The 27,424-nt window shown below is 46.8% G+C and overlaps 1 protein-coding gene across 3 annotated transcripts in view; it reads left to right on the top strand.

The window, feature by feature from the left end:
• NSD1 (nuclear receptor binding SET domain protein 1) overlaps positions 1-27,424 on the top strand; it is a 57,188-nt gene that overhangs the window by 1,847 nt on the left and 27,917 nt on the right. The window contains exons 1-8 of one of the 3 annotated variants that reach the window (XM_085236626.1): positions 1,649-1,796; positions 12,307-12,442; positions 15,595-15,767; positions 17,775-20,358; positions 23,754-23,875; positions 24,022-24,313; positions 25,703-25,812; positions 26,884-26,953. In XM_085236626.1, the coding sequence (XP_085092752.1) occupies positions 1,770-1,796; positions 12,307-12,442; positions 15,595-15,767; positions 17,775-20,358; positions 23,754-23,875; positions 24,022-24,313; positions 25,703-25,812; positions 26,884-26,953 (3,514 nt within the window). In that variant the 5' untranslated portion in view covers positions 1,649-1,769. Of the gene's footprint in view, positions 1-1,648; positions 1,797-12,306; positions 12,443-15,594; positions 15,768-17,774; positions 20,359-23,753; positions 23,876-24,021; positions 24,314-25,702; positions 25,813-26,883; positions 26,954-27,424 lie in introns of those variants that run through there. The other 2 variants (XM_085236625.1, XM_085236624.1) reach the window with 2 other exon arrangements.

The following is a 27,424-nucleotide window of genomic DNA, read 5'->3' as shown; positions in this document are numbered from 1 at the left end:
AGTGCTTTGTTTTTAAATGCGATTTTGTTGATTTCAGCTTGCTTCACTCCAGGTTTGAGGTATGATTTGATGCCAGGTGTGGAATGTAAGCCGTGTGACAGCACTGATCCTGCAACCGTTTCGCTCTTTCTCATTTCAGCGTGGCCGCTGCTGCCAGACAAATGCTACTGCAGTGTTTGTGGGGATGCTCTCACCCTCGTTCGTTGGGGGACCTGCTGTGTTTTTGCTGCGGGAGTTGGTTTGGGGCACTGCAGGGCATGACCCCACAGCGTGTGCCTTTGGGAGCAGCGGTGCTGTGTGCAAAGCTCAGACCCGGTGTTCTGAGGCAGAGGCTGCTGTCAGGCTGAGGTCGGTGCGTAGCTTTGTTGAGTGGAGCGGGGATCTCTCAGACATGTGCTCGGTGATGCGGTTGTGGGAGGGTCTCACGTTGTAAACAGAAGCGAGCAGAGGTACTTTCACAACGTTTTGCTTCTACTATCGGTGGCTTTGCTGCGTGCACTGTGGTGCTGCAGCCTGAATGGCGAGAATGACTGTGATGGAGCCTGTTATTCGGCCCTGGAATGAAGGGCTGACTTTCAGTCAAGCTGCCGTCCTGCACGCCCTGGTGTACCATTAACCTCACAGAACTGCTAAAACTTTTTTGTTGTTGTTGGCAACTTGAGATCCTTCTTCTTCATCTTCCCTCTGATGAGAGCAGGTTGTCAGAGAGGTCATTCATTTGAGCACTGCTGTTTGTGGGGTGGGAGAGCTTTTTGCCTGTGCCAGGTTACCACTGAGATAGAGCTCACATTTTTTATTTCGAATGTGACACAGTAGCTATAGGAATAGCCAGGCTTGTCCTCAGATGCTCTATTCATTCAGGCATTTAATTCCTGTCCCCTTTGGTTTTGGGTGACTCGAGCCATCTTTCTCTGAGAGCCTGCTACAACCTACCAGAACCACCCAAACAAACCTAACAACGAAACAAAACCCAGGAGCTCCACACCGCTATTTTTAGGGCAGCCTGTTGTAGCGGAGTCGCTCTGATAACCCCATTTACCCACGCTCTCCTTCGCTTTGCAGCAGGTCTTGGTCAGAACCGCTATTCCCAAACCGACAGCCCCTTCAGCTTTGCCAGCAGGACAGCGTGCAAACAGCAGCCTGTCGCACTGCTGCAAGCTTTCAGGATTCGCTGGGTCGTTGGGAACTCTGAAAAGGCCGATTTCCCAAGTGCCAAGAGGTGCTTCCCGCAGAAGGGACGGCACTTGGCTCGGTCTTTGTGGGACGCATCCCGGGTGGGCAGGCGGGCATTGTGTTGCATGGGGCTGTTAATAGCTCTTGGCACGCCCGGCCCGGGTAGCATTCAGGTGTTAAGAGGGATGCGCATATTCCGAAGTTATCTTAACAGCCGCCTTAATCTCGGTGAAGGTTTGCTGAAACTCAAAGCCAAGCGCCCGGTTTTGAGACAAATGACAGCAGGCGTTGTTGGGCCATTGTTCTGCTCCCGAAGTGACAATGGGGCGACTGGGGGCAGCTGATGGCTCCTCCGTGGTACTGTTGGATCGTGGCCATTTACACCGCAATGGATGGACGCTTTGTACATTTTTCTGTTATCAGCTCGATGCGAGCCTGCCTTCAGCAGTTTCCTGGCCTTGCAGGTTGTCCCGCCGCCGCGGTGTTTTGCAGTCGGGTGGGCGCTGGGGCCCAAGGCTGTCCCTGGACTGTGCCCTGCTGCCAGAGCTCCAGTGCTGCAGTGTTGGAGAGGCGGGTTTGCTCCTGCTGTCGTTCTCATGTTGAAGTTTTGCTTTTTTACAAACGTAAGTGTTGTACCTAATTACCTTTCGCTTTGCCAGCTCGTTGTTTTTTAATTGCTGCCCACAAAGTATGTTGGATTTGCTTAGTCCGTGGTATATAGTGCTTGAAACTGAGGTATTGCTCGTGTGCTGCACGGTGTGCAGCCTTGTGCCGTGCAGGAGCCCATGCACACGGGGTGTGGGGCTGCTGGGCTTTGGTTCACCAGAGCCGTACGGTGTGTAGCGTGCTCAGGGTGCTTAAAAAACGAGTGGCCAGCGAAGTGATCTCTTTAAGCCTGGGATTAATCCCTAATACGCTGAAGGGTTCTATTGCATTCTGTAGCCACGGCGTTGTGCTGCTGTTACAAAGTGTCTGTCCTGCTGTGTGTGGGTTACTGTGGCTCCGTTTTTTGGCAGGCCGGAGGTAAAGGAACCCTTGCCGTTCTGTAGGCGATTCTGAAGGCTCTGTTCTGTGCCTGTGCTCTTTCCCAGAACCCTCGCTGCTGAGGCTTGTGCTGCTGGGATGATGTTTCCTAGAAGGTGCAGAGCTGGACCTCACAAGGCTGTGAAACCTGCCGGGGCCCTGGGTTTGGAGTGATTCCTTCTGTCGTTTAAAAGTGCCTCCATGCTTTGTGCAGGGCTAAACATATTCGCAAAGGGATTCAGCCATGGTGGGCATCCAGAGGAGCGTGGATGTTTCCATGGTTTGGGCACTGTCTTAGGCTCCATCACAGCTTGACCGTACATTTTGAGTTCCTGACTGCCTTTGGCTGTCGGGCTGTGATAGCACAGCGTGCCCCATTTGTGGTGTGCTGATGGCTGCTGCGCTGCAGGGCCAGGTGACAGCCGTGCGTGTCCCTGTGGGCTGAGCACTGGCTCCTGGGAGCATTTATCCCAGCATTTGGCAGCGATGGCTCTTTTTGTTTCGCTTGTACTTGTTCTCTAATCTACTATTTCTGATTAGGTTCCGTTTGTTCATGTGATGTTACCAAAAATGATGTGGTTTCTTGGTAAGCAGCGCGGTGTGGAATGTGTGTGATCGATGCCTTTGCAGTCGTTATGGGACCATGCGGGTCTCTGCAAACAGCAAGACCAGGGGTGTGTTTTGGACAGTCTCAAAGGTGTGGTTTTGTGGAACAAAATGTCAAAAACCTCTGTCACTTCTATTTTCAAAGTTCAAATAAAAAGTTCAAGTTTGGGTAAGAGAGACTTCACTAAGCCATGTCCTGGTTAATAAGCTTTTCACAGTCATGAATAGTCAACCCTTGGTCAAGCCTTTAGCATAGGGCTGTTGCCAGAGGAGCACAGACTTCACTCAGCGTTTTGGTTCTGGGCGGTACGAGATGTGGTGAACCTGGTGCATCCTGCTGCTGCGGGAGGGGAGCAGCCATTGGCACAGGGTGGGCTTTGAGAGTCCCTGTGCCCCTCTGCTTTCTGTTTGCTCGCTGGTGACTTCTGAAGGGAGGGGCAGCTCCCGGACCTTGGGGCTTTTGTAACATTTCGTGTTGAGAGAATGATGGTGTTAGAGTTTCCTCCAAAGCCTTGGTGAAACTTGTGGCAGTGGCTCAGTGCGATATTGTTACAGCAGTTCGTGACCCCAGGGCAAAATGCTTCTGTTGTGCCTGCCGTTTGTAGCCTTGCCTCCTGCGAGTGGAGCAGCTTCTTTAGACCTCGGTGCTTCCTGGTCCAGCAGTGGAGTTGAGCAGAGCCACATGGAAAGGTTTCGCTTTCAAAATGTCCTCACGTTAACTGAACAAACCCGTATCTCACCCAAGAGCTGTCAGCTCTGAAGGTGGGTGAAAAGCTACTTAAGCCTAAGGAAAAGAAGTGATGTTATTTCAATTATTGTTGAGGTTGTGTATGTTAAAAATACATTATTAACTCAAAAATCGGTGTTAAGGGCAGTGATTAACTCTCACTGTTGTTGCTTAGAACATAAATCAGCTTTTCCTGCTTGTGATTGACAACTTCTTGTGTACAGCCATTGGGAATGATACAGGGACCAGAAGAACCTGAAGGAAGAAAATTAAGCTCCTGGCAAGGGCTGGGCATGTCCATCAAGAATCTGTGAAAACATCACGTTAGTGTCACTTCTGGTACCAGGAAAAGGTGACAGATGTTTTGTTCTGTCTGCACAGAGCCATCTGTGCTGCACAGCGCAGTCCTTGCCCAGTGAAATGGGGTTAAGTCCTTTATGGTGGTTAAGGCATTGCCAGGATTTCCACGTTAATGGGTGGAAAAAGGTCTGTGAGAATCTGCTTTGAATTAGAGCAGCAGTTTTCAACCTCTGGTGATTTGTGGACCCCTAAACACTTCCCAGGTGCAGACTCTTGTACAGTGAATTTAGACCTATCAACAATAGCATTGCTTTCTTTTGTGTAATTTCTATGGCTTCGGAGCATTTTTCCATGGAGGTGAGCGTGCAGAGTGTGGAGCTGCAGAACACATTGCAGGCATTGGATTTGGTGTGTGACCATCTTGAATTTGGTGTGCAGCAAAACCTGAAGGGCACCACAGGGCTGGCAACAGGCTGCAGTGCTGCTAAAGACACAGTGTGCTGGCATGGAACGTTTACTGGAAGTTAAAGTGTTCCTTCCCTGTTGCTACACTGCTTGTGAGAAGGCCGGTCTGGGATTGGAAGCATCATGTGGAGCTGGTGCAGGCACAGGGGTTTTAGGGCTCCTTGGTGTGGTGTGAAGCAGCACCGAGGGTGGGGATGTGCATCCCATCCTGCTGGTTCTGCCCTGTCTGGGTGTGCAGTTGTGGTTCAGCTGGTCCTTGGGTGCTCCTGGCCACCCGCTGCCCAGCGGAGCGTGAGATGCTGCAGCATTGCTATCTCTCCTCTCTTTGTTTTTATCAAATTGGAAAGCTGTTTCAGTGCAGCTGCTCACGGCGGTTTCTGCAGCAGTGATTGAGTGTTCCGCAGAGATAAGGCTGGACTTGGTGCACAGCAATCTCTTCTGTGTCCGAAAGCATTGATGAATCCAGGAGTGTGCTTTGCCTCTCTTGAGGGATGGGAAAGCACACGTTCGGGCTGACGTGTTGACTTTGTGCAGTTACCATTGAGATTCCATCGAGCTTCACTTTGTGCTTCTTTCAGAAGAACAACAAAAATAATGAGGAGAAAAGTCCTTCTGTGCCATCTTGTCCTTGTGTGCCAGCACTTGGCAGAGAGCTGCCCTGCTCAGAAAGCCATCATGCACATCTCTAGCACAGCCTGAGCTGCAGCTTTTTACTAATTTGACCACAGCTTCTTTGAGGTCCAGCTACAAACAAGTGGCAGGACTGATGGCCCCATGTGTCCATCCATCTGCCAGCCCCCACAGTGCTGCATTGCAGCCATGGCTCTGCTTGGATGTGCGTGGGGTGGCACTTCAGGGAGTGTTCCCAGTGCTGAGCCCACCTGGGGAAGGCAGCCTGCCTCCCACTGCTGCCCGGCTAACCCTGGTGTGAGCAGGTGGGGTGCTCGTCTGAGGAAGCAGCCTGCTTGTTGCTTAGCAAGGCTTTATTTGCATTAATTCTTGACAGGGAACTTGTTCTGTGGGTTACATACGGTGTAGGATGGTCCTGAGTGCTCTTTGAGACTGCGCATGGATGCTGCTTGGGTCTTTAGGGAGGAAAAAGCAAAACAGTTTTATTGGTAATAAAATAGCAGAATAGTTGCTGTTAACTTTCAGGTGCTTTTTGAAGCACTGCACTGGGGACTTAGTTTTCACTTTTAAATATGCAGAATTAGTTTTTTGTGCATGCAAAACCCGAAGCGTTGAGCTGGAGAGAGCAACCCAACACCCAGAGAATGGTGTGGGTGTTTTTAGGAAGAAATGGAGAATTTTCTTTTTGTTTTGGAATAGAGAGTGCATTACTGAGTTACCCTCCCACTGTTGGTGGAGAGACACAAACCTTCCTGTTACCTGATGCAAGAAGGGTGCGGAGCAGGATGGTTATCTCCTTTTAATTGTTCCTTCACTTGTCCTGGTGCTGGTCTGTTTGGTTTTCCCAAACACCTGTTCAGGCTGCTTACTATTTTGGATAATGTGATGACTGCCCACGGATTTCTGATTCACAGCAGTGAAACAATCAGATGGTTCTTAGCTTGGTGGCTGTGCTCAGTATGAGGGTGAGCGCATACAAAGCAGGATTCCCAATGGAAGGGTTAAGAACCTTCTCAAATGCAAGTTTGCAGGACCTGATTGAAGCGTGAACTTTCCTCAGGATGTAGCTCAAAGTGCTAGTAACAAGAGGTAATTAAGTATAAGTCTATTTTACTGCTCATGTTCAAAAACTGGTTTCATTTTAGTAGGGAGATCTCAGCAAAAGCAGCTGAAATCTTAAGAACTTTTTGTGAGCGAGTGTTGTGTTTATCGTCTTGTTTGGAAGAATGCTTCTATGGAGTTCCATGAGGATACCTGTGGCTTTGGGGAGGTTGTGGTCTTATTGTCTCAGTGGTGTCAGGGCACTGTGATTAACAGTGTGGGATCTCACCCCACTTCTGTGGAGAAATCAAAATTTCTGCAGAAAAGGAAACTCGCAAGTCCCAGTTAAGTGTTCATTGCTTCTAAAGGAGCTCCTGGGATTAAATTAAGAAACAAAAGTGCGAGTGGTTCCACATACACTGTATCCCAAACTGCTAGTTTTTAGTTACTGAGTTTCAAATAGACATTCACTCCTTGCAGTGTGCACATGCTGTTCTCTGGTACTGCATCTTTCTGGTTACAGCCAAAGTCGCAGTGAATATTTTTGTGCAATTTGAATATGGCTTTCGTTCCATGGGTTTTGAAATGTTGTTTCTGAAAGCGATCACTGCATTTATCAGATGCCTTGCTTGTAAATAGTTTGATAGAATAAAGGAACACAGAAATACGGTTGAAAATCAGGCGTATCTGATGACCTGGTTTCATTTCAGTTGTTCACTAGTTCATGGATTGCAAGAAAATGTTTGTTGACAGTGTCTTTGTGAGGCTTAGTGAGGTTCTGGTGATGCCTGCAGTTCCTCCCTTTCTTGAAACAATTAGTGTGGATTAAAGAATCCAGCTTTAAAGGAAACTTAGTTTATCATTGGAAATGCATGTGGATAAGCAAGCAAACATGGGCATTGCTGGGCATAGTTCATCCTCTGTCAGTGCTCTGAAATCCTCTCTATCTGTGGATTTTTCTTCGTTGGGTGTTGGGATAAGTCTGTTCTCTTTCCCAGCTGCTTCCTCCTCCCTTCTGCCTCACATCTTGCTGCTGTTTGTTTCTGGTTACTGCGATGCCAAAGTCCCAAAGCTTCATATCACACTGCTGTTCTGTTCAGTTCCTAAGCAAACGTTGTCACCATTAAGAAGGTGGTGAAACAGATGCTGTTACCTGGTTGTCTTTCCGTCTCAGACTCCTGAACTTGAAACAGTTGCTTGAGGCTTTATGAAATACTCAGTGTAATGCTACCAACTCTCTTCATTTTAACCTTTTACAGTATTGCTTACATGCATAGCAGCCTTTCCATTTATAGGCTGTACAGCCTGGGCCAGGGTATGTAAAAGCTAGCCAGAGGACATGTATCAAGACGCACACAGAGAACAGAAATTCTCCTGTCACCGTCTCTGCAGTATGTTCCACTAGTGAACACTGAATTAGCAGGTATTGAACGCTTGTTTGTGATCACGTCCCAGATAAGGTCACTGTGCGTGCTGTGGATGTGGATGTAGGTCAGGCTGCTGGAGGCCGGGTCGGGCCCTGGATGCTGAGGTCGGTCCCCAGGGATCCTCCTGCTGTGGGAGGACAAAGCACATCCATGGTCCTGGTGAGGCGGGCTGTTTGTGGCCCTCCAGCAGGCCTCTCATTTCCATCTTTGCGTCACCGCTTGCCGTGAGGTGAAGTGCTGGCATGCTTACTGTGGTGATTTCACCATACAGGTGTTGTGGTTTGCGTGTTGTTGTGTTGTTAGGTCGGTTTTTTTGTCTTCACAATGCTCAGCCTTCCCGTGCAGGGCTGGCCCTCCCTCTGGGCGTTCTCCAGCACAGCTCTACCTGCACGGGTGCACTTTGACCTCTTTTTGCTTCATTCCAAATACTGCTTAAGCTTTAGAGCAGATATAATTTAATATTCATTCCATTCCTTTTTTTTTTTTTGGTCAGGTTTGGTTTTGATTTCACAAAAGCTTATTTAAAAGAAGAATCTTTTCTAATGTCAGTTTTATTTTTTGTACTTCATCGCAAGCAGTCATTAATTTCTATTCTTAGTCTTGCTTCATCGTTATTCTTCATTTCATCTTTTTGTCTTTTCACACAACATATTCATGAGCAAAGATCCTTTCCCAAGTCCCGTCTTATCCTGTCTGCATTCATTCATTTCTCGGTGCACAAGTGCTGGAGCTGAGTGAAGTAATGAAGTTAGAGTGGATCCCATCAGGATGGGAGGCTGGAGGAAAGAGGAGGACCCTGGTAGAAGTCTTATTTTTAAACTATGTAAGAAGCAGACATTGCATACGAGTTCTGTGTCCCAGGTTTGTCCTGTTAGTGTTTCTTTGCTGGGATGATGAGCTTCAGATTCAGCAACACTAGAGGAGTACCTGGTTAGAATCAGGTGAACTCGCTGCCATTCTTTTCCCCGTGTTCGGGAAGAATACTCCTGATCAGTGAGCCTTAAGGAAGAAAAGTCAGGGTGGGAGACAGGAGACGGACTCACCAAAGCTTCAGAGAGGGGCTGCTCCAGCAAGGAGAGGCTCAGAGAGAGCCCTGGGTGTTGCTTCCAGCATTGCCTTGTGATCCAACTTAGGTCAGAGTTTCACTGCTACCTGGCAGCTGCTCCTGTGATGAGGTCTGCTCACAGATACCCCAGGCTGCTACTGCAGGACCTTTGGCAGGCATCTGCTGTGCTTCAAGGAAATACGCAAGGAAATACACAGTCTTGGCCTGCCTGCTGTTAGTGTCATTGTTTGTACTCTATTGTTTAATTATTGTCTGGATGTGCTTCTCCTTGTGTGTTCTTCCCTGGCTTTTGTCCTATACGCTCCCACCTGTACCAGGCCAGGCAGCATCTGTTTTTGCTGTGGGTCTGGGCTTCCTTCTTTCTTTTCAACATTTTCCTTGCGTGGCCTGTCCTGCTGCCCCAGCCTTCCCAATAGCATATTCTGTCACTTGCCTTACTGAGTAAATAATATTGTGCTTATAGTTAAGAAATAAGCCATAGGGGTTCTTCTGGCCTTGGTTTTCCACACTGGCTTTCCAAAGGATGTCTGAATTACCAGTGTGCAGGGCTGTGCTGAGTGCAGCCCTGTCAGGCTGAGCTGTTGGGGTGCATAGCACAGAAGATCTCGCCTTGAGGGCTGAGCATGCAGTTGGGTGTCCCTGCACTTGGCTGGGATGGCAGCTTCCCAGTCCCACTGCTGGGACAAGTGGTGCCTATGGGCTGTGCCCTGCTGGAGGTGGCAGCACAGTCGAGCTGCTCCAGGGATGGCGAGTGCTGCAGGAGGGTGCAGCCTGCAGCGTGTGCATCCCTGTGCTTTGCACTACTTTTTTCAGCAAGATTAATGGGTTGAGCAGCAGCGTGAGGTGACAGAGCTGAGAGCGGGCCTAGGACAAGCTTTGTTTTTGTTGTTATTTAATGATGTGGTTATTTTAAAGGGAGGAAGATTGCTGAAGGACAGCTGAGGACTTAGAATACGTCATGAAATGAGAGGTGACGCTCAGCTTCACTCAGCAAGTTACCGAGGCTGATGTGTTTTTGCATAATACAGATTCTGAAGATGGCTGTCAAGGCAGAAGTCTTTGTGTTGCCCTGTCATGCACCTCAGTCAGTGTCACTTTCTCAGTAGTCGGTGCTTTTCTTGAGGGTCTAGTACTGGTGGAGAGGGTTTGTTTAAAGAACACCCGCAATGTATGTTCTTGTTCTCTCCAAAAATAACACAAAACGGTCTGAAATTCTGCATATAATCTAAAGTTTAGACTGTAGCTTGTCTCATCTGAACAGCAAATTAATGCCAAACAGCTGATAACAGAGCAGACAACGCTCACTCCCTGTGGGAGAACGTCTGAGAACACAGACTGTAACGGTGAGTGCAGATGATGCAGGTCACTGCTGTCCTTCCTCGCTAACCTTCTCACCTCCTTCAGATTTCTGCAGTGCATCTCCACTGGAGTGACAGCATGGCTCCTGCCCTCAATGCAGCCTCTCACTGGTTTTGTTCTTTAAACACGTGAACATCTTAATGCCCTGTGGATAAACGTTAATTGTTCTGAGCATATGTAAGGGCTACATCTGAAGTTGGGTACTTTGGTTATGAGTTCAGAAAACGTGGGGCTTTCTCTAGTTTATGGAAAAGTCATCGTTGCTGCAGGGCTGAAATTCTGGACATTGGAATTTATTACCAGTTTAATCTTAGTGTAATTGTACTTAGAGGGAAATCTGTTGTTTCCTTTCTGATGGAGGAATGCATGCTTTGCGGGTTGCAGGTATCCATGGCACAGCAGTCTAAAGGAGAAGACTTATACCTGGAAATGATAACTACTACTTTTAGAGAGGGGAGGAGCAGTGCAAGAATTCAGCCTGCATCCTCTTGATGCTTTCTGTAGCTGCCAGGGAAAGGACAAGGCAGGCATGAGAATGGCTGCGGACAGACTGAGCTGAAAAGCCTGCTGAATGCTTGGGAAGAGAGTTAAGTGCTGAAGCATTGTCTTGAATAGCTTCTTGAAAGCCAAGTTTTCCTTAGGCGGCTGTGTTTGGTATGGGAGGGTGATTTAAATGCAGACTTGCCTCCAGGCGGGGGCTGGGGGTGTCGCTCAGGTGAATCGGTGTGGATGACTTGGCAAATCCTCACATAGCTGTGCTGCTGGCCCAGCTGACTGCACTAGGATTACAGTTTTGGGATGCAGGTGTCTTGTGTGCACTGCAGCACGTTGGAGTTTCGTTTTGTTACAGTATGTATGCACACCTTGAAACCTGGTGTTGAAAAATGCATAAAATATCTGGGGTAAATGTCACCTTTACAGGAAGAGCATGTGCACTGATAAGGAGAAAAAGTGGGTTTGCATCTGAAAAAGCATCAATGTCTGAAGTGCCATCAGGTCTGCACCTCTGCCTCCTGTGCTCAGCAGCCCTGCCCCATGTCTGTTCCCATTGCCCTCCCGAGCTCTTGCTCAGAAGTAAGTTATTGCAGGGCTTTTGATGGCTGAGTGAGAGGAATTTCAGCAATGGCGTCTATAGGGTAATTACCTGCTTTATTTCATTTAACAGAGAACTGTATCCTTTTGTAGTCTCTATAACCACGTGGAGAGATCCCATAAAACTTGACCTGCGGTGGGATATGCTGTTTATTGGAGAGATCTGTTGTGGTTTAGTCACTAGGATGTTGAACTGTGAATTGCAGGAGATGTGCCTTAAAGAGTGGTGAGCACAATGAAAATGTAAAGTGAGAAGAAGGTGCGTATTTGTGCCATGACAGCTCTAATGGGAAGCACATTGCTGATGCTTGCTGGCAAAAATACCTGCTCAGAGCTCTTATAGTGCCGAAACCACCCGGGCCAGGACATCAGCAAGTGCTGGCAACAGGAGGGTGACCCACAGACCCACAGCAGGCACATGGGAGCCTCCAGTGCTCTGTCCTGGCACAGCTCATCAATGCAGGCCAGCTCCAGGATCCCTACCCCAGCCCCAGTACTGCTGATGTCCAACCAATAGGTTGGGAAGCAGAGGGATTTGCTTTCTGCTTGGCGATGGTGAGGCAGGAATGGCAGTAAGCAGTGTTAGGTGTGTGTGTTGTTGGGTGTTTGTGTTGTGAGCTTTTGATGTTCTCCTGATTGCTGCAATGCCCTCAGAATTGAAGTGCTTTTGGGTGTCTGTGCAGAGCTGCTCCTTGCAGGAAACAGATGGGTCTGTGTGTTTCACAGGGGGGTGATTGCACTTCTGCTGCTCTTGGGGCAGAGCAATGGCAGTTGTGGTCGCATAAACCCAACATTAGAACAAAAGCTATTTTTTTCTTTTTCTCTGTACTTATATGAGATTTCAAATATTTTATGAGAAAGGCTTATTTTCCTGAGCATATGTGAGAACTGAGGCAGTCATTAGCATTGTATGTACCGACTCTTTTATTTGCTCTTCTCATCACCTCATTCCAGTCAGGAATAGTTCACTGTCTTTCATTACTTTTTCTGTACATCACAACCTCTGAAATGAAGCAGTTGGTATTAGTGAAGTCACCGGAGCTGGTTGTGACTCAAGGTATTGCCCTGCTCTGACAAATGGATGAACTCTGAGTGCAGTCATTTACCAGCTTACATTCCTCATTGGAAGGGCAAAAAAAAAAAAAAAAAAGCCAAGAAAAGAAAACCCAACCCAATAAAATCAAACCCTAGTTTATTGTTTTGTTCTCTCAGAAGGATCAGAAGAATGATGGTATTCTTTGAAGGTGTAGGAGCCACTAAGTAAAATCAGGACTTGCTTTTTCATGTAAATATCTCTGGTGGCCAGATGTAATCTGCATACAGGGAAGGGGGAGGCAAGGCTCTTTAGAAGCATCTGGAGCTTTAGTGATTTCTTGTGTTCTGATTTTTCCCCAAAGATCCGAGCCAAGAAGAAACCTACTCCAGTGAAGTATGAAGTTGGGGATCTTGTTTGGGCCAAGTTCAACAGACGCCCGTGGTGGCCATGCACAATTTGTCATGACCCAGTGCTGGACTGTCACTCAAAAATGAAAGGTACTGTATCTACTCAGACTGCAAAGTAGAGGAGTTGTATAGTTCTTTATTAACGAAAAAAAAAAAGGAAGACCTTGAGCAGAACTACACCAGGGAGCTGACAGGAGGATGGGGCTAAAGCTGAGGAAGTGGCACAGGCAGCTGTTGTGTAGGCTTTGGTTTCCATAGCATAAGAGGGGATGAATATCCAGAAAGTGCAGGGCAGTGCAGGAGAAAGAACAGCTTCCTGACAAAGATACGGAGAGAAAGGTGGATCAGAGAGGTGAGGGCAGAGTAGTGCAGTATGAAAAGGGCGGGCACATAGAGCTGGGTGGGCTAGAGTGGGGAGTGAAACTTATGAACAGGAGAGATACTGACTTTTTGCATGGTCTCATGGCAATAGAGCAAGAGAGAATGGCTAAAACTGAAAGGGGAGATTTAGGGGAGATGTTAAGTAAGAATTCTTTACTCAGGTTGGTGTGGCACTGGTGGTGCTGCCCAGAGCTGTGGGTGCCCCATCCCGAGGGGTGCTCAGGATGAGCATCAGGATGAGCGGGATGGGATCCTGCGCAGCCTGATCTGGTGGGGGGCAGCCAGCCCACAGCAAGGGTTGGGGTAGATGGGTTTTAAGGTCCCTTCCAACCCAAGTCTGCTGTGACTTGGGGAATTGGCCAGGTTGGGGATGGGGAACAGGAGGGGCTTTGAAGTGGAGTTGGGGTGAAACAGCGTATCTGCTGAATGCCTTAAGGTGTTACATGGACGTGTGAGAGGAAGTGATTTTTTTGGCCTTGTTTGGCACTGGGAAGGAGGGGGCTGTTTATGGGGTTATATCAGAAAAACCTTGTGATGGAGCCACATGTGTGAAAGCTTAGGGCATAGTGTGTTAGTGAGACTAAGAGCCAGCTGAGTGTGAGGGAAAGGGATGGAAGGAAATAAGACAGCTGCACGTGTGTGAGCACAGGGAAGAAGAGGGTAGAGCCCAGAAAGGATGGGAGTCACACGATGTGAAGATGGAGGAGCATAGATATGTGATGAAGAGAACAGAAGAGAAGTAATTGTTTGGAAATTGCTCTTTATTTGAAAGCTCTCACACTGCTTTTAGGATCATATTGGCTACCATGGGGAGACTGCCACAAATTGAAAGGCTTATTTATTTCTTCCGGTTTTCCTCTTCTGGTTTGTTTTGTACTGTGAGTAATGGGAAATCCCTAGAGAACGGTGCCTTCTGCATCTGACAGCTCCCCAGCCCTCGGCAGCCTAAGAACCAGGTGCTGGGAATGAATAGACTTTTCTACTGACCACAGACTCAGAACTGTCTGCTATTTCTCTAGAGGCATGAAGTAGCTTTTCCTGTATTGTGCTCACGTCAACTGCAGGCTCGGTTGCTGTAGTCTTTCTCACTGGTTTTCCAGTTTCTTCTTCATCTTCTGGGAAGCATCCATCCTGTTCTAGATAATACTGAGTGTGCAGGTGTAAATAGTCCCTTTCGAGCTCTCAAATTACCATTAAGGATATTTTCCTGTGTCCTACCACCCACGATGAAATTATGGACAGGATTTAATACATACATCTGTCCAGCAATCCCCTCTCAGCCTGTGTACAATAATTTCTAATAAAGGAATTCTGCAGGGAGGGAACATGCTACTAACAAATTCCAGCACAGTCTACTCTCCAGTTATATAATAGCATCTCCCATTGTGTTTTATCCATGTTGAGATGAAGATAGCTCTGAGAAAAAATTTCCAGTTGTCATTCTTTGTTTATCTCACCTCCCTGAGTGGTGAATGGCAGAACAGGTGGATCTGAACTCAGGTGCTTTTGGGAGCAGGGAGCTGTGGGGTTCTGCACACACTGTAGGAAGCATGGTCCTTCTGCCTTAGTTCTCTCTTGTTGTCATGGGAACAAGCTCTTCAAAATAAGGCAGGTTGCTTCAAACTCATCACTTGTGCAAAAAGCTCCTCTCTTCCTAGTTTGAGGTGTGGTGTTATGTTTAAAGCAGCTTGTCTTTTCTTGACAAGCTCTTGAGTGATGTTGGGATTTTTGGAACTGGAAAATTGAAGCTCAGACAGGGGCTTGAGTCCAGTACTGTAGATGGGATTTGGTCTGTCATCTTTGTCCTTGGATTGATTTTACCCCAGTCAGTATTCGTCCTCCTTTACCTGTTCTAGGTCAGAATGTCAGTGCTGGCATTGCTGGTGCCAGGCTGCTGGCACAGTGCGGGCGCTCCGGGAGGAGGCAGCACAAACAAAAGGGGCTGCAAAGCTCGGGCTGCATGTTCAGCTGGTGAAGGTATTCCCAGGACAGCGTGAAGCACACATCACAGGGAAAAGTTTATATCTCGTGTGCAAGCCTTGTTGGCACTGTTCCAGTTCCCGAAACACGTCCTCTTTCACCAGATTACCTTGTACTGGTCCAGTTCTTCATTGCTTCATGCCCATGAAGTGCTCTTGCTCAGGAAACACCTCTGAAAAATCTTGGAAGTTGTGATTGTGCCCTTATGGTTTTCTTCCCTGGCTGTGCACCACAGTGCCCACAGGATGGAATTAACTTTTTATAAGCGGCTCTTTGTCACGATGCATGTACTGCTTGTATAGTGCAAATGTGTGCATCTGTGTGTTTATTTAAACACTACTGTTAATGTTTTATGTCCAAAATAAGGGTTTGTATGTTAGCAAAGTATGGAGCAAGATGTGGAGGGGGAGGTACGGCCTGCACGGGTAAATGCTATCCAGCAGGATCCTATTTCTGGGAGTTGCTGGTGCACCATTTCCTCCTCCCAGCAGCCAAGTGGATGGGCTGTGCAGTCATTCATCAGAGAGGAGCAACAAGAAGTGGGCTGCCTCGTGTGTTACCTCTGTTGAAGGGAAAAAAAAAAACAAAAAACATTTGGATATTTTCCCATTTTGTTTTGCAGCCAGACTGTAGTCTTTGCTCTAGGGAAACAGATCATCTTAGCCCTGTTAGTCACTGTAAGAAAGCAATGAATTCAGCAGTGCAGAAGGATCTTCCTGAGTTCTGACCAGGAACTGTCAGAACTGGCATTTGTGTGGAAATGTTATTAAGCAAAAACCTTTGTACGAATAACTGATAGATTGCTACTGCTTTCTGTGATCAATTTTTGTCTTTGTTTTGTTGTGTGCAAGGGGTTAATTCTGTTAAATCTTTTGGAATAGTTTCCAATCGGAGGCCATACCGAGAGTACTACGTGGATGCCTTAGGAGAGCCTTCAGAGAAAGCCTGGGTTGCTGGAAAAGCTATCGTTTTGTTTGAAGGAAGACATCAGTTTGAAGAGCTGCCTGTTCTTCGGAGAAGAGGAAAGCAAAAGGAAAAAGGCTACAAACATAAGGTGAAAGACCTGCTTTCTCTGTTTTTGATTTCCTGAATCTGCACAATAAAGATTATTCCTTTGTGCCTGGAGTTGCACTTTGACAGTTTGCTTTTGTGACAATGACTGCTGCAGCAGGGCCAGAGAGTGATTCTTTGCATCCTTGTAACCAGCAGAGCGTACAAGCAGCTGGGAGTTTGTAGGCTATCTTTTATGTTTATGTAGGGGTGTGGCCTGTTGCTTTTGTTGCCCTGCAGAGCTCTGAGAGGCAGAGGAGTCAGGTCCCTATCAGCATGAGGTTTGTTCTGCAGTGAAGCCCTCTCCTGATGCCAATTACAGTGTGCTTTTAAGTAACTTCCTGTGCTCTCTTGCAGTGTCTTTTGGCTGATCTGAGGTAGAGGTGGAGTTATGTACTTCAACTAGATCATGGACTGAGATAAAGCAGTGGGGGTTTTAGTCCTGCTTCTCTTTATGGAAACCTGTTAGGACTTATAATTTAACTTGGAAAACATTTTGTCAGTGAGCCTGTAGGAATGAGTTTTGTGGCTAGTTGCATCGTCTCCATTTCCAAGCATAACAGCCCTGAGCAATTGTAGCCAGCGTAACGTAATGTGACACAGAGGTCTGTTCTCTGTCTTTAGAGTCATAACTGGAGAAATTCGCATTTCAGAATTGTTGAAATGAAATGAACAGACTAATGCATTCCTGTGAGAGAGCAGATAGGCACATAGTAGGAGCAGTGTCTGTTCCTTTTTTCTAACAGCGCTTAAGTACTTAACCTGTGTTAGTGAGAAGCCATTGGATTAAACGTGCTCTTGCAGATGTGAGCTTCCTGGGTGTAATGCTCTTTTTCTGGCTTGTCTGTTTCCAAGGGTATGCTCAGTAGCTTTTCTAAGACCTTTGTTACCTGTATTTCCACCTTCCCCAGCAGTTAGTTATATGCAAACAAGAAATGTTTCTGGTCCCAGAAATTAAAATGCTTCCTTGCTAGAATCTCCCCCTGTATGTAAATTGCAGCACCAGTGTGGCTGCAGCAGAGGAAACCAAATGTGTGTAGCTTGCATAAATGTCCAGGCTTGTGTACCTGGAAGCCAAGACCTGCTGCAAAGCTGAGAACATTTCGCTGCTTTGCTACTGGACCCTGTAAAATTTTGTTAATCTGCTAAAACAATCATTTGTTGCTGTGGATGTTTTTTTTTTTTTTTTTTTTTAAGGGACAAGAATCAGAAATTTGAGTTGTTCCTGCTGTTGTGGAATAGATTTTGGTTTTTAGGAGTGTTATGAATCCTCTGGTTTTCTGTTGTGCAGCCAAGAACAATGTGTGCAGATAAAAATCAAGTTTGTAGCTTTGTTGTTTTTAGATGTTTAGCAGGGGTTCCCGTCTGGTATGCAGCATGCCCTTTATTTTATGCTAAGGGTGGAGTTGAAGCTGTGAGAGTTCTGTGTAAAGGACACATGGAACCTGTTACAGCGTATTTAAATGTGGTACAGGTTTTATGTTTGTACCAAGGTAAGTTGATGAGAGGGAAGGTGGAGTTGTGCCCCGATTCAAGGGATGCAGGAAGAATCAAGAACAAGCAAAGCAAACACGGCTATTCAAATATTTTGAGAAAATGATGTTGCAGTTGCGTTGAGAGGCCTGTTGGCTGTAAATGTGCTTTTCTGTGCCAGGGATCCATACCATACACATTCCCCATACACACTGTAGTGTTTGGGATGCGCTGACGTGCCGGGATGTTTGGTCACCGGGACACCAGTGTTTGCAGGGACTGTTTTGGTGTTTGGGGAATGCACGAGGATTTTCACTAGGCTTGATAGGAGTGCGGGCTGCTTACCCAGGAGAGTTGTTTTCTGCATCCTTTAGGCACAGTCTCTGTCAGTCTGTTGTCTTAAAGGTGCAGAACGCAGGACTGTCACTCCGTTCCGTGCCTTGTCTGTCTTTATCTCGCTTTTATCCTGTTGGTTACCCCCTCATTTTTTTCTTTCTTTCTTTTTTTTTTTTTTTTTTTTGTCTCCTCCAACTTTAAGGTTCCCCAGAGGTTTATGGCTAAATGGGAAGTCAGTGTTGGACAGGCAGAAGACATGCTTCTCGGGGGGCCAGAGGATCAAAAGTGCAGCCAGAACTCCAGCGAGCTGGACAGCAAGAAGGAAGTGCAGTCGGAATACTATTCCAATGGCTCTGGAGCCAAAAAGGACAGGCAGCTGAACGGCTGTTTTAAATCCTTGGCATTTGACTCCAAACACTCAGCCAATGAAAAAGGAAAATCGCACATTAAGCCACACGTGAAAAAGAGCTCAGAGAGCAGAAAAAGGACTAGAGTAAAAAAGAGTGGCATGAGAGAAGAAGCTTCCAAGGGAGAAATCAAAGAAGAAACATCAGAGAGCATAGTTAACAGTTTGATTGTTGGGGACCTACCAGAGAAACATGCGTCTCATGAACTCCGCCGAATTGCAAAGAGCATAACAGCATCCAACAGCACCAGGGAAAACCATTTGCTCTCCTCCTTTGGAGAAAGACGTTTTGAAAATATAACTTTAAAGTCGGACTATGGGAGTCATAAAAGTGATGCCCTGAAGAACACCCTCCAAGGGGATTTGTTTTCCAACTCGTCTTTGGAGAGAGATAAAAGCTCCCTGGGCATTCTGTGCAGTTCCAAGTTACAAATACACTATTCTGCATCTGAGGCTGGTGTTGAGAAAAAGCAAACTGAATCAGATTCATCCTCTTCCCTCTCAGATGGTGGGAACAGTGATGTAGATACCGTGGACCAAAGTTCAGAGAGAGCCTCTAGCACTCTTGAAGTTAGTGATTCTTCAGATAAAATGGAGAAGGAATTTCCTATGACGTCAAGTGGAAACATTAAGCTTTCCATGTATTTTTCCCAGAAAAGCAGCAGAAGGGCCAGAAAGAAGTCATACAGAGACCGCAAACCTCTGGGAGGTTCGGTGACCAGCAGACTCGATGCTGAATTTGCACACAGGGAACTTGAAGGAGGCTCCTCTGATGCTGAGATGTCATTGACAGCTCTTGAGTACTCTTCAGATGTGAGAAATGACAATCTTTCCCTAGCAAACAAGCACGCTACTCCCCAAAGTGTTTCCAAGGACAGTTCCTGGTCTGCTGTTGCAAATCAAACAACCTTAAAACTGAAAAACATGAAATTGCCTCGGATCAGGAGTATAAAATGCAAACATAAAGAAAAAGTTGCTGGGTTGGAGCCTTCTCTTGCAGAAGAGGAGGGTGGCCTGAATCACTGTTCTTCTGATACCAAAGGTTTCTCTGGCCTTCAGAGAGATTCTCTTCCGAGAAGCGGAAAAGTTGATGGTCAGAAACTGTTAAACAACATGCATGAGAAACCCAGGGATTCTGCTGAAATAGAAACAGCTGTGGTGAAACACGTCTTGTCAGAGCTGAAGGAGCTCTCGTATCGATCCATGAACGATGATGTCAGTGACTCTGGCACTCCAAAGGCCACAGTACCCTTACTTTTCTCTTCCGCCTCTGGTCACGGTCGTTTGCCTATTGAGCCAAATTACAGATTCAGCACCTTGTTAATGATGTTGAAGGATATTCATGACAGTAAGGCGAAAGAGCAGCAACTGATGACTGGTCAGAACATGGTCCCGTATCGAAATACCAGCACAGCAGATGGTTCTGGAGGCAATTCTGCGAGCGGCCTGACGTCCCTGTCTATCGTAGGTCCCCCGTTTAAAATAGAAAAGAATGGAGATTGTGCCCAGGAAACGGTCAATCCGAACTCCTCCAGTATAAGCAACTCCTCGCTTTCACGCAATCCTCCGACCAAGTTACCGGGGATTGGCACTGGTAAAAGGGAGCCCGCGAATGCCGCTGTTTCTGGGACAAATGGCACAAATTGCGTGCCCAAACGCAACTGTTCAAAATCTAAGCAGTCATCAAAGCTTGGAGATAAAACAGTTTCAAACAGAAAGGACTTAAAACCAGGAGGGCCAAGTAAGTTGTTAAGTCGATTATCCAGAGATTCAGGAGAACATGCATTCCGCGTGCACGGTTCGGTTCCCAGTCCTCTAGGTAATGAAGCAGAAGATACTGGGAGGAAAGAGTCTGTTGATTTAACAGAACATTCAACTGATGAAGACTCTGCTTGTTTATCTGATGACAATTTAGGTCGTATTGGAAGGAGACCTGAAGCTGGTAGAAATACTGAGAGATGCACTTCTGCTGAAAATGGGGAGAGTCCAGACTTGGATTCAGAGGCAAATAGTGAGAGCTCTCTTGGTGATGAGGCTAATGATGTAAATCACGTAGCACCTAAAAAGCGATGGCAGCGTTTTAACCAAAGCAGTGCTAGATCTAATAAGCACACCAGTAGATCTAGGGAAAAAGGAAACTTGGAGAGTGCCTTTGGCCTGAATTCTCATGGCTTTTCACTGAAGGGAAATGAGTGCTTGGGACGTAGGCATTCCCCTCATTCAAAGGTGCTTGAGGCAGACCTAACAGTTCAGGACTGTGAGAATCATTTAGACTTAGTTGAGAAACGTTTGAATGTATGTGGTAAGCCAAACAACAGTGTGATGGACTCAGAAACAAAGCTTGGCAACTTTGCTCCCCAGTCTGAATTCTCTGCACAAGGTAAGGGAGCTGGACTTGCGCCAGAATGTGTATTTGTATACATTTATAATTTTTCATTTAAAGTATAAGTTTACAGAATTTTGGGCTGTTTGACAACGTGGAGGTGTATATATTTCTGTGAGCTGAAGAAAAAGAGATACGGTGGTTTTTTTGGGGGGGACTCTTTAAGCACAGAGAACGAAAGATGGAGTGATGATGGAATTTTGCTTAGCTTTTGGTTAGAGTTTAAATATATAACATCAGTAGTTCCCCCATGGTGAAAGGTAAAACTGTGATCCTCTGAGTCAAGGATTTTTTTTCCTTCAGTGTATCCCTTCATACAGTTGTTTTTGTGTTTGGTCTTAGCTGGATAAATCAGCTCTAGGAAGTTTTGACTTAGAGCGTAGGATTTCATTAAGACAGCACTTTTCTTTTTGCTGTTTGTTTTGTTTTGTATTTTAGTACGGGAGTTTATTAGCTGCTAATAATGAAGTGAGGAACCCCACACATTCCCTAACTCGTGGCACTGGTGGGGCTGTCTGAGGGTAAGGGGGAGAAGACAGGGACAGCTTCAGGGAGCCTGGGGTGCAGGTGAGGCAACCTCATCCAAAGGGAGGTGGCTGTGGAAGAGAGAAGTGAGGGGTGCACAGAGTCAGCCTCTCCCACAGAGATATGGGTGAGTTTCTTATGGGTAACTAAATCTGGAAATTTGGTTGGAAAGCAAAAACAAACAAACAAAAGCACAATAAAAACTACTTCCCCCCTACAACAAAACAAACAAAACAATGAACACAGTGAGAGAGAGGACTAGGTCAAGCAGAACCACATTTAACACATACCATTCTCAAAGAATCTAGGGAGGCAAGCCTTCAGGAAAGCACTAAAATGATTTTTTTTTTTTACAAAGATTTTGCCAAACAAAATTAAATTGTTTACCAGTAAATGAGTGATGGGCCTCACTCAGAACCTGAGCGTGCTTTGTCTCTTCTGTTCCGTGTGCCCATTCCGATGTGTTGTGCCATTAGCAAGTGGTTGCTGCACACCTGTTTCAATACAGGGAAGTCAGCATCTGGCTTTAATGGTCACAGAACCAAGGCATGTCACAGCAGGCACAGAAAATGAACCCACAGGGTGTAACACACCAGGTAAAAATCCTGTTTTGAAATCATGGCAAGCTTAATCATTTGCTGAACTACTCTGGCCATGGCTGTGTGTTTTTGAGGACTTTAGAAAGGCTGTGGGAAGCGTGCTTCATTCTGGGATGGGGCTGCACGGAGGAGCTGCGCCCTCTGAAGCGAGCTCCTGGTGTGCACGAAGGCTCAGCTGTGTTCTGGTGGCTTCCAGGTGGCTTGGAGTTGAAGCATCCCTGCATAGCTGAGAGGTGAAAAGTGTGAGTCTGTAGAGAGAGCTGCTAAGAGGCAGTGGCAGTGCAAAGAGAAAAGGAGAGGAACTGCTGCAGAAGACAGGTGGCTCCCATTGCGGCACAGAACTGGCTGGGGCTGTGCAGGTCATGGGGCTGCTGGCAGGAATGGCAGGTCGGCAGCCATGGCGCAATCTGTGCCCCTGCCCTCAGGAGCACACCTGAGCCGTGCCCGTACCCGTGTGCTGGAAGCGGGCACCAAAGCTTCCCTGTGAGGAGCTGCTGTGACATCCCCGAGGCAGGGCTGACGGAGCAGGTTAATGCTGTGAGAAGTCCCTTGGTTGAAACGTGTCTTCCTCCCTTTGTTTTGGACGAGGCCTGTTATGTAGGAAGCAGGGAGGGCAGTGTGGACGTTAGAAGTGCCGCTTGCAGAAGAGAGTGGCTTTCCTCCCTGTGCCAGCGCTGTGAGGAGACGTGACTAATCCTCCTCCTCCGCAGGCAGGCGTGGAAGGGGCCACAAAAGATCGCATTCACAACTGTGTAATTTGTGCTGAGCTCGATCAATGCGAGTCCTCGTCGTAGCTGAAAGCAACATCCGGCGTATTTTTGATGCAAAATTTGTAGTGGGGTTTAGACTAAATAAGGCAGAAGCGAGGGCCGGTCGCGTTCGCTGACTGAGAACTTGCACAAGTAAGAGCTTCTTAAAGGTGCATGGTTTGCTATTGCCGTCCAGGCTGCGTTTGTACAGGAGTCATTTGAGGGGAAGAATAAAGCAGTTAAGTCTCGCTTTCTGCTGCAGTGCTGTGTGCGCTGCTGGCTGCTTCTGGGACTCTCAGTAGTCACTTATGAAGACGCTAGGCCTAGAACTGGTTGTGTGCCAACGTGGGTTGCACCTGGATACCTGTGCAGGGGATTGTTAGCAGCTGAAAATAGTTGTGTTGGGAAAGGTGGTTCCTTTCTTCTCTTTTGGCCAACTTTGACATTTTCATACTTGTTTTAACCACAAAGCCACAATAAGGTGTAGCAATCTTGTCCAACATCCCAAGCGTTGCATTGGAATGCTTTCTTTTTTTTAATAAAATGTTTCTGCTCAAAAAAGAAAACCCCACCTCCTGCAGGGGGAAAGGAAGTAAAGAGTAGAAAACTTACTGTAACCTTCCAGGTGACCACGAATGTTTGTGTGGCTAGGAGGAGTCTTCTGGAGTAAGGCAGAATAATTGTGAAAACCAATAAAGAGGAAAAGTCACAGGTATTTGAGGAAGTTCAGTAAGCATCGTCTTGCTTCTGCAGCTTGTTGAGTAGAGGTGACACAGTGCCGGGGCCCTTCCTTGGAGCTCGCTCTGGTTCTGTTTGTGTTGGAGAAATAGCTGGTGCCAGGCTTTTCCCTTGCAATGGTGCAGTGCTGTGCAAGTGTAAAGAAAAAGATGTCTGAGCCCTGAGGATCTTGCAGCCTCTTGGGAGGACAGTTAGCTCCCTCATCACGTCCTGATCTGAGCACAGAACCTGTTGTTGGGAAGCAAAAGGAATAAATAGGCTTGCAGTAGCAGATGGGGAATTCAGGGCTCTTGAAGTACATGAGAAAATGTGCTAGGGAGGAGGGAAGGGAAGGAGCTGGACAAACACGGCGCTGGTAGAGCCAGCAACCAAAGTGTGTTAGGGAGAGCAGCATTTTCCCATGCCCCTGCATGTAAACCCATGGGAGTTTGGATTGACAGGAAAAATAGAGTGATGAATCTGAGTTTCTAACAGATGTAGGTTTTGGGGAAAGTACTACAAGAAGGCTAAGTGTACGTTGTGTGAGGTGATGTTGGGTCACATTGTTAGGAGTCTCTCAGGTATCTGAAATGCTTGAGGTCGCCACGGTCCTTAGCAATCCCACCTGCCATGTCAGGGCTGGGGAAATAGGGAGCTCGAATATTAGAAGACTGTATTAAGGATCTTCCTGTATAGAGTTTTGAAGAAGGCAGGAGCAGCTCTTACCTGCGGGTCATGAGGAGGATTTTTTGTTGTGATAATCTCAGAAACACAGTCTTGAAGCTGCTTTCCTTTTTCTTAGTACATTCAGAGAGGAAACGCCTTAGAAAGCCAAGTAAACGGCTTCTGGAATATGCAGAAGAATATGATCACTTATTTGCACCCAAGAAAAAGTCAAGGAAAAGCCAGGAGCAATTGCAAAAGGTAGGTTAAGGCAAATGTGCTCTTCGTGGCTTTTACTGTTGTGCTCCAGTTTACATGCTTTTGCCTGGTCTTGCTTGCTGAGCGCTCATGCTGCGTGCAAGGCTGTGCAGGGTGAACGTTTTCACCAACATGTTTCGCTGTGTTAGGTGAATTCTGTTGCAAGGTCTGGATTTGAAGGAGGTCTTCCTGCACAGCGCAGTCCTGACAGAGAGATGCAGCGGGGGCCCAGTCCTTTGGTTTCAACTCCATTTTCAACCAAAGAGTCCCCTCCCATCCTTGAAGCTGAGTGCTCCTTCTCAGAACTAGAGCCCCATGCCTCTGATCCCAGTGAGCAGCTCATAGAAGGACAGTCCGATTTTCCAGAGCTTGTGCTGTCTTCCTCTGATGTTTCTGAAGTTTCTGCTTCTCCAGATGCAGAGGAGAGATTCCTGAAATCAGGTAAGTGGGAGGTTGTGTTGTTCTGCTCCCACAAGTGAGCATGTCATGAGCTCACTTGAAATGTTTCTTCAGCCCAAGTATAAAGGTTAGTAGCTGCTGAGCTCTGTTTTGTTTGCTTTGCTTTATTCAGTGACCATTACTGGTGCTAGGAGAAAAGAGGGGCAGGTGAGATGTGTGACCTGGTGAAGTGGCACATTGTGATTCTGCAGTTACTGTTCTGTCTAAAGACTTGTCCAAGGTCAAAGCTCCGATGCTCTGGCTATGTAAGCTTGTAGAGAACGTTGTTTCTGTTCTAAGGGGCCAATCATTTTGTTTAATTGTTTAAAATATGCATCTGTAAATATTTATTTATGCAATTATAAATGTAGATAGATAATGTATATAGGCACACTTACGTATGTGTAGTAATAGACCAAGCAGGCGGAGACCTACAGTCACTGAGAGGTCAGAGAGTGTGTTATTTGTGGGGCAGAGGGGTGACAGGTAGAAGCAAAAAACCTGCAATGATTGAAGGAGGGAACCTGAGGTTGGAGATGCAGGCACAGCCCGCAGTGCAGCAGTGGTTGCAGATATGCAGTATGCAGAGGCAGTGAATCTCTTCCCGCTGCTGAGGGAACTGCTGAGGCCCACAGAGCGTGGGCTGTGGCAGGGAGCAGTGATGTGCTGACCCTCCACAAGGCAGCTGAAGTCTTTGATGTTGCTGCGTGCAGAGCCGTGTGTTGTAGGGAGGACACAGCCAAGCTGATTAAGGGTGCGGATGAACAGGGTAGGAGAGGTAATAGGCTGTTTCCATGGAGTGCCTTGCACACAGAGCATCACAATTTCCTGGTTGTTTTAAGGGTTTACTGCTGCCCACGTCTATCACCTTGTTGTCTCCCAATGGCTAGCACGAAGTTTGAGCTGGAGGCTGACTCCTACAGCTGGATTCCTTGGGGCATTTTGTCCCAGGTCTATCTGAGAGCACACCCTTCAGTCTGTTCACTGTGTGCAGCGTGAACGCTGATGTGGGTGCTGTGGGAATGGGAGCAGGAAGAAGCAGGGATGTGTTTGTCATTATGGGAGGGCTGGGTTGTGCTGGAGGAGCAGTTGTGAAATCACGATGTGAATTGCACTGCCAGGATGGTTGCCTACTGGCTTTAAGTTCGTGGTCTCTATTCCGTGGTTGGATTTTTTAATGTTATATATTGAGGTATGCCTGAAGGTGGTCCAAATGGAGGTCTGTTTCTGTGCAGGTTGTAGAGGTAATTGTTTCTTTTCCCTGGGGAGCTTGTGCTCCAAAAGACAAGGTGGATTTGATTGTTTAGAACCACTGGCTGGCATTTTCTTAATGGTCTCAGTGTGACTGAAGCTAAGAAAATCCTCGTTTATCTAACAAGAGTTTTATTGCAGGAAACTTTGAGAGCAAGCGTCAAAGGAAGCCCACTAAAAAGCTCTTGGAATCCAATGATTTGGACACTGCCTTTATGCCAAAGAAGGAGGAGTGGACTCCCCCAAAGAAGGTATTTTTCTTCCAGTACTTCTGAAAGTCAGATAGAAAATGAGCCTGGACAGCAGGCCCTGCTGAGCAGGAGGCACAGGCAGTGAGCTGTGCGTTGCTGGCTGTGGCCCAGGAGTGAAGGTCCACCCTTCCCAAAGGTGCTGCTTGCTGTGTTATGGTGAAGAAATCTGCTAAATGCAGAGGTGTTCCCCACCCTTTCCCACTTGTAATGGGGACTGGGGAGTTTTGGCTGCGAGGTCTCCTCTCTCCATTGATTTATATGGAAAAATGAGTCATCTGGATACAGGCTGGGAAGCTGTGGGCAGAGCTTTTCTGTCACAGGGAATTGCTGTTATGTTACACTGTAACTTGAACCTAAGGCTTTCTCCTTTTCTGTCAGATGTTCTCCGAATAGTATTTCATTTGTTACATTCCCAAGTTGGCTGATGGGTGGTAAGTAAGCATAGAACTTGTATTAGGGTAGAGGCTGGAGTTGTAACACATGTAGCATGCAGTGCTAGACGCAGTTTTTTTTAAATAAATTGCTGATCTTTTCTGCTAAGTGCTCAAAATCCAGTGACATGATTTGAAAAAAGCGGATAACTAAGACTAATATTGGGCATTGTATGTGTACAAGGCATAGCATCACTGTTTCTGAGGTTGGTTAATAACAGTTTTCTTGCCTTTCTCATTCTTTCTTTCTCCATGGCAGAGTCTTAATACAGTCATCGTGCTTGAATAATAGAGACACCAGAACAATTCAGTCATAGGCTTCATAAAAATGTAAAGCCAGAAGAGTCTCTATTCCCAGCGGTTTTTGGGGTGTTAGTAGCCTTTTGGGGAGAGCTCAGGAAACAGTGAGGGATGCTGGGGAGCATGAGACCTGACAAACTCAGCATTCATTCCTCCTCGCCCGACTTTTCCGTGTGGGATCTATCAGACACAGAAACCAAATGTCTTCTTGAGAAGTTGCTAACCATCAATGATTTCATGCTCTGAAGTAGTTGTTGCGGTCATTTGTAAAGAGGCTTAGTGGCTGAGGAGTGTGCATCTCTGATTTGCAACTGCTGAATTGTTTCTTGTGTATTTGTAGGGCACCGGCCCTTCAGAGAGCGACAGCTCGGAGCTGTACTCACCAGCCCACTTCCCAGACCTGGGAGAAGGTAAGAGAATGCAGTGCAGCGGAGATGCATTGGTGTGATTTGTATCAGTGGCTTTAGAGGGAGTTGTGTGCGTAAAGCTTTATACGTCCTACGCCTTAGCTGAGGCAGTGGCAGAAGAAATAAGTACGTTTATCTGGAAGTACTGTTAATATATTTTCTTACTTCCCTATGGAAAATGGAGGTATTGGGTCCATATTTCCATGGGAAGATATTCACTTTCCATTCTTAGTCTGAATGGTTGTAGGAAAGTCATCACCACAGTACCAGTGTGCCTGATGGCATGCTTTGACCTGCTCAACACTGCCTGCTCTGTCGAGTGGACAGTTGTGCAGTTGCTCTGTATTCCCTCCTCCACGTGCCTTTATGTCACATTGGTGTCACCACGAGTGAATTTGTATTGCATAATGACAGGAGGAAGTAATTAGCAGCATTTGAATAGCAGTGTAAGCTCTGTGTTGATAGCATTTCCTC

Source organism: Meleagris gallopavo, chromosome 15, assembly GCF_905368555.1.
Source record: "Meleagris gallopavo chromosome 15, MGAL_WU_HG_1.1, whole genome shotgun sequence".
NCBI lineage: Eukaryota > Metazoa > Chordata > Aves > Galliformes > Phasianidae > Meleagris > Meleagris gallopavo.
This window is presented reverse-complemented; position numbering and strand designations above follow the sequence as displayed.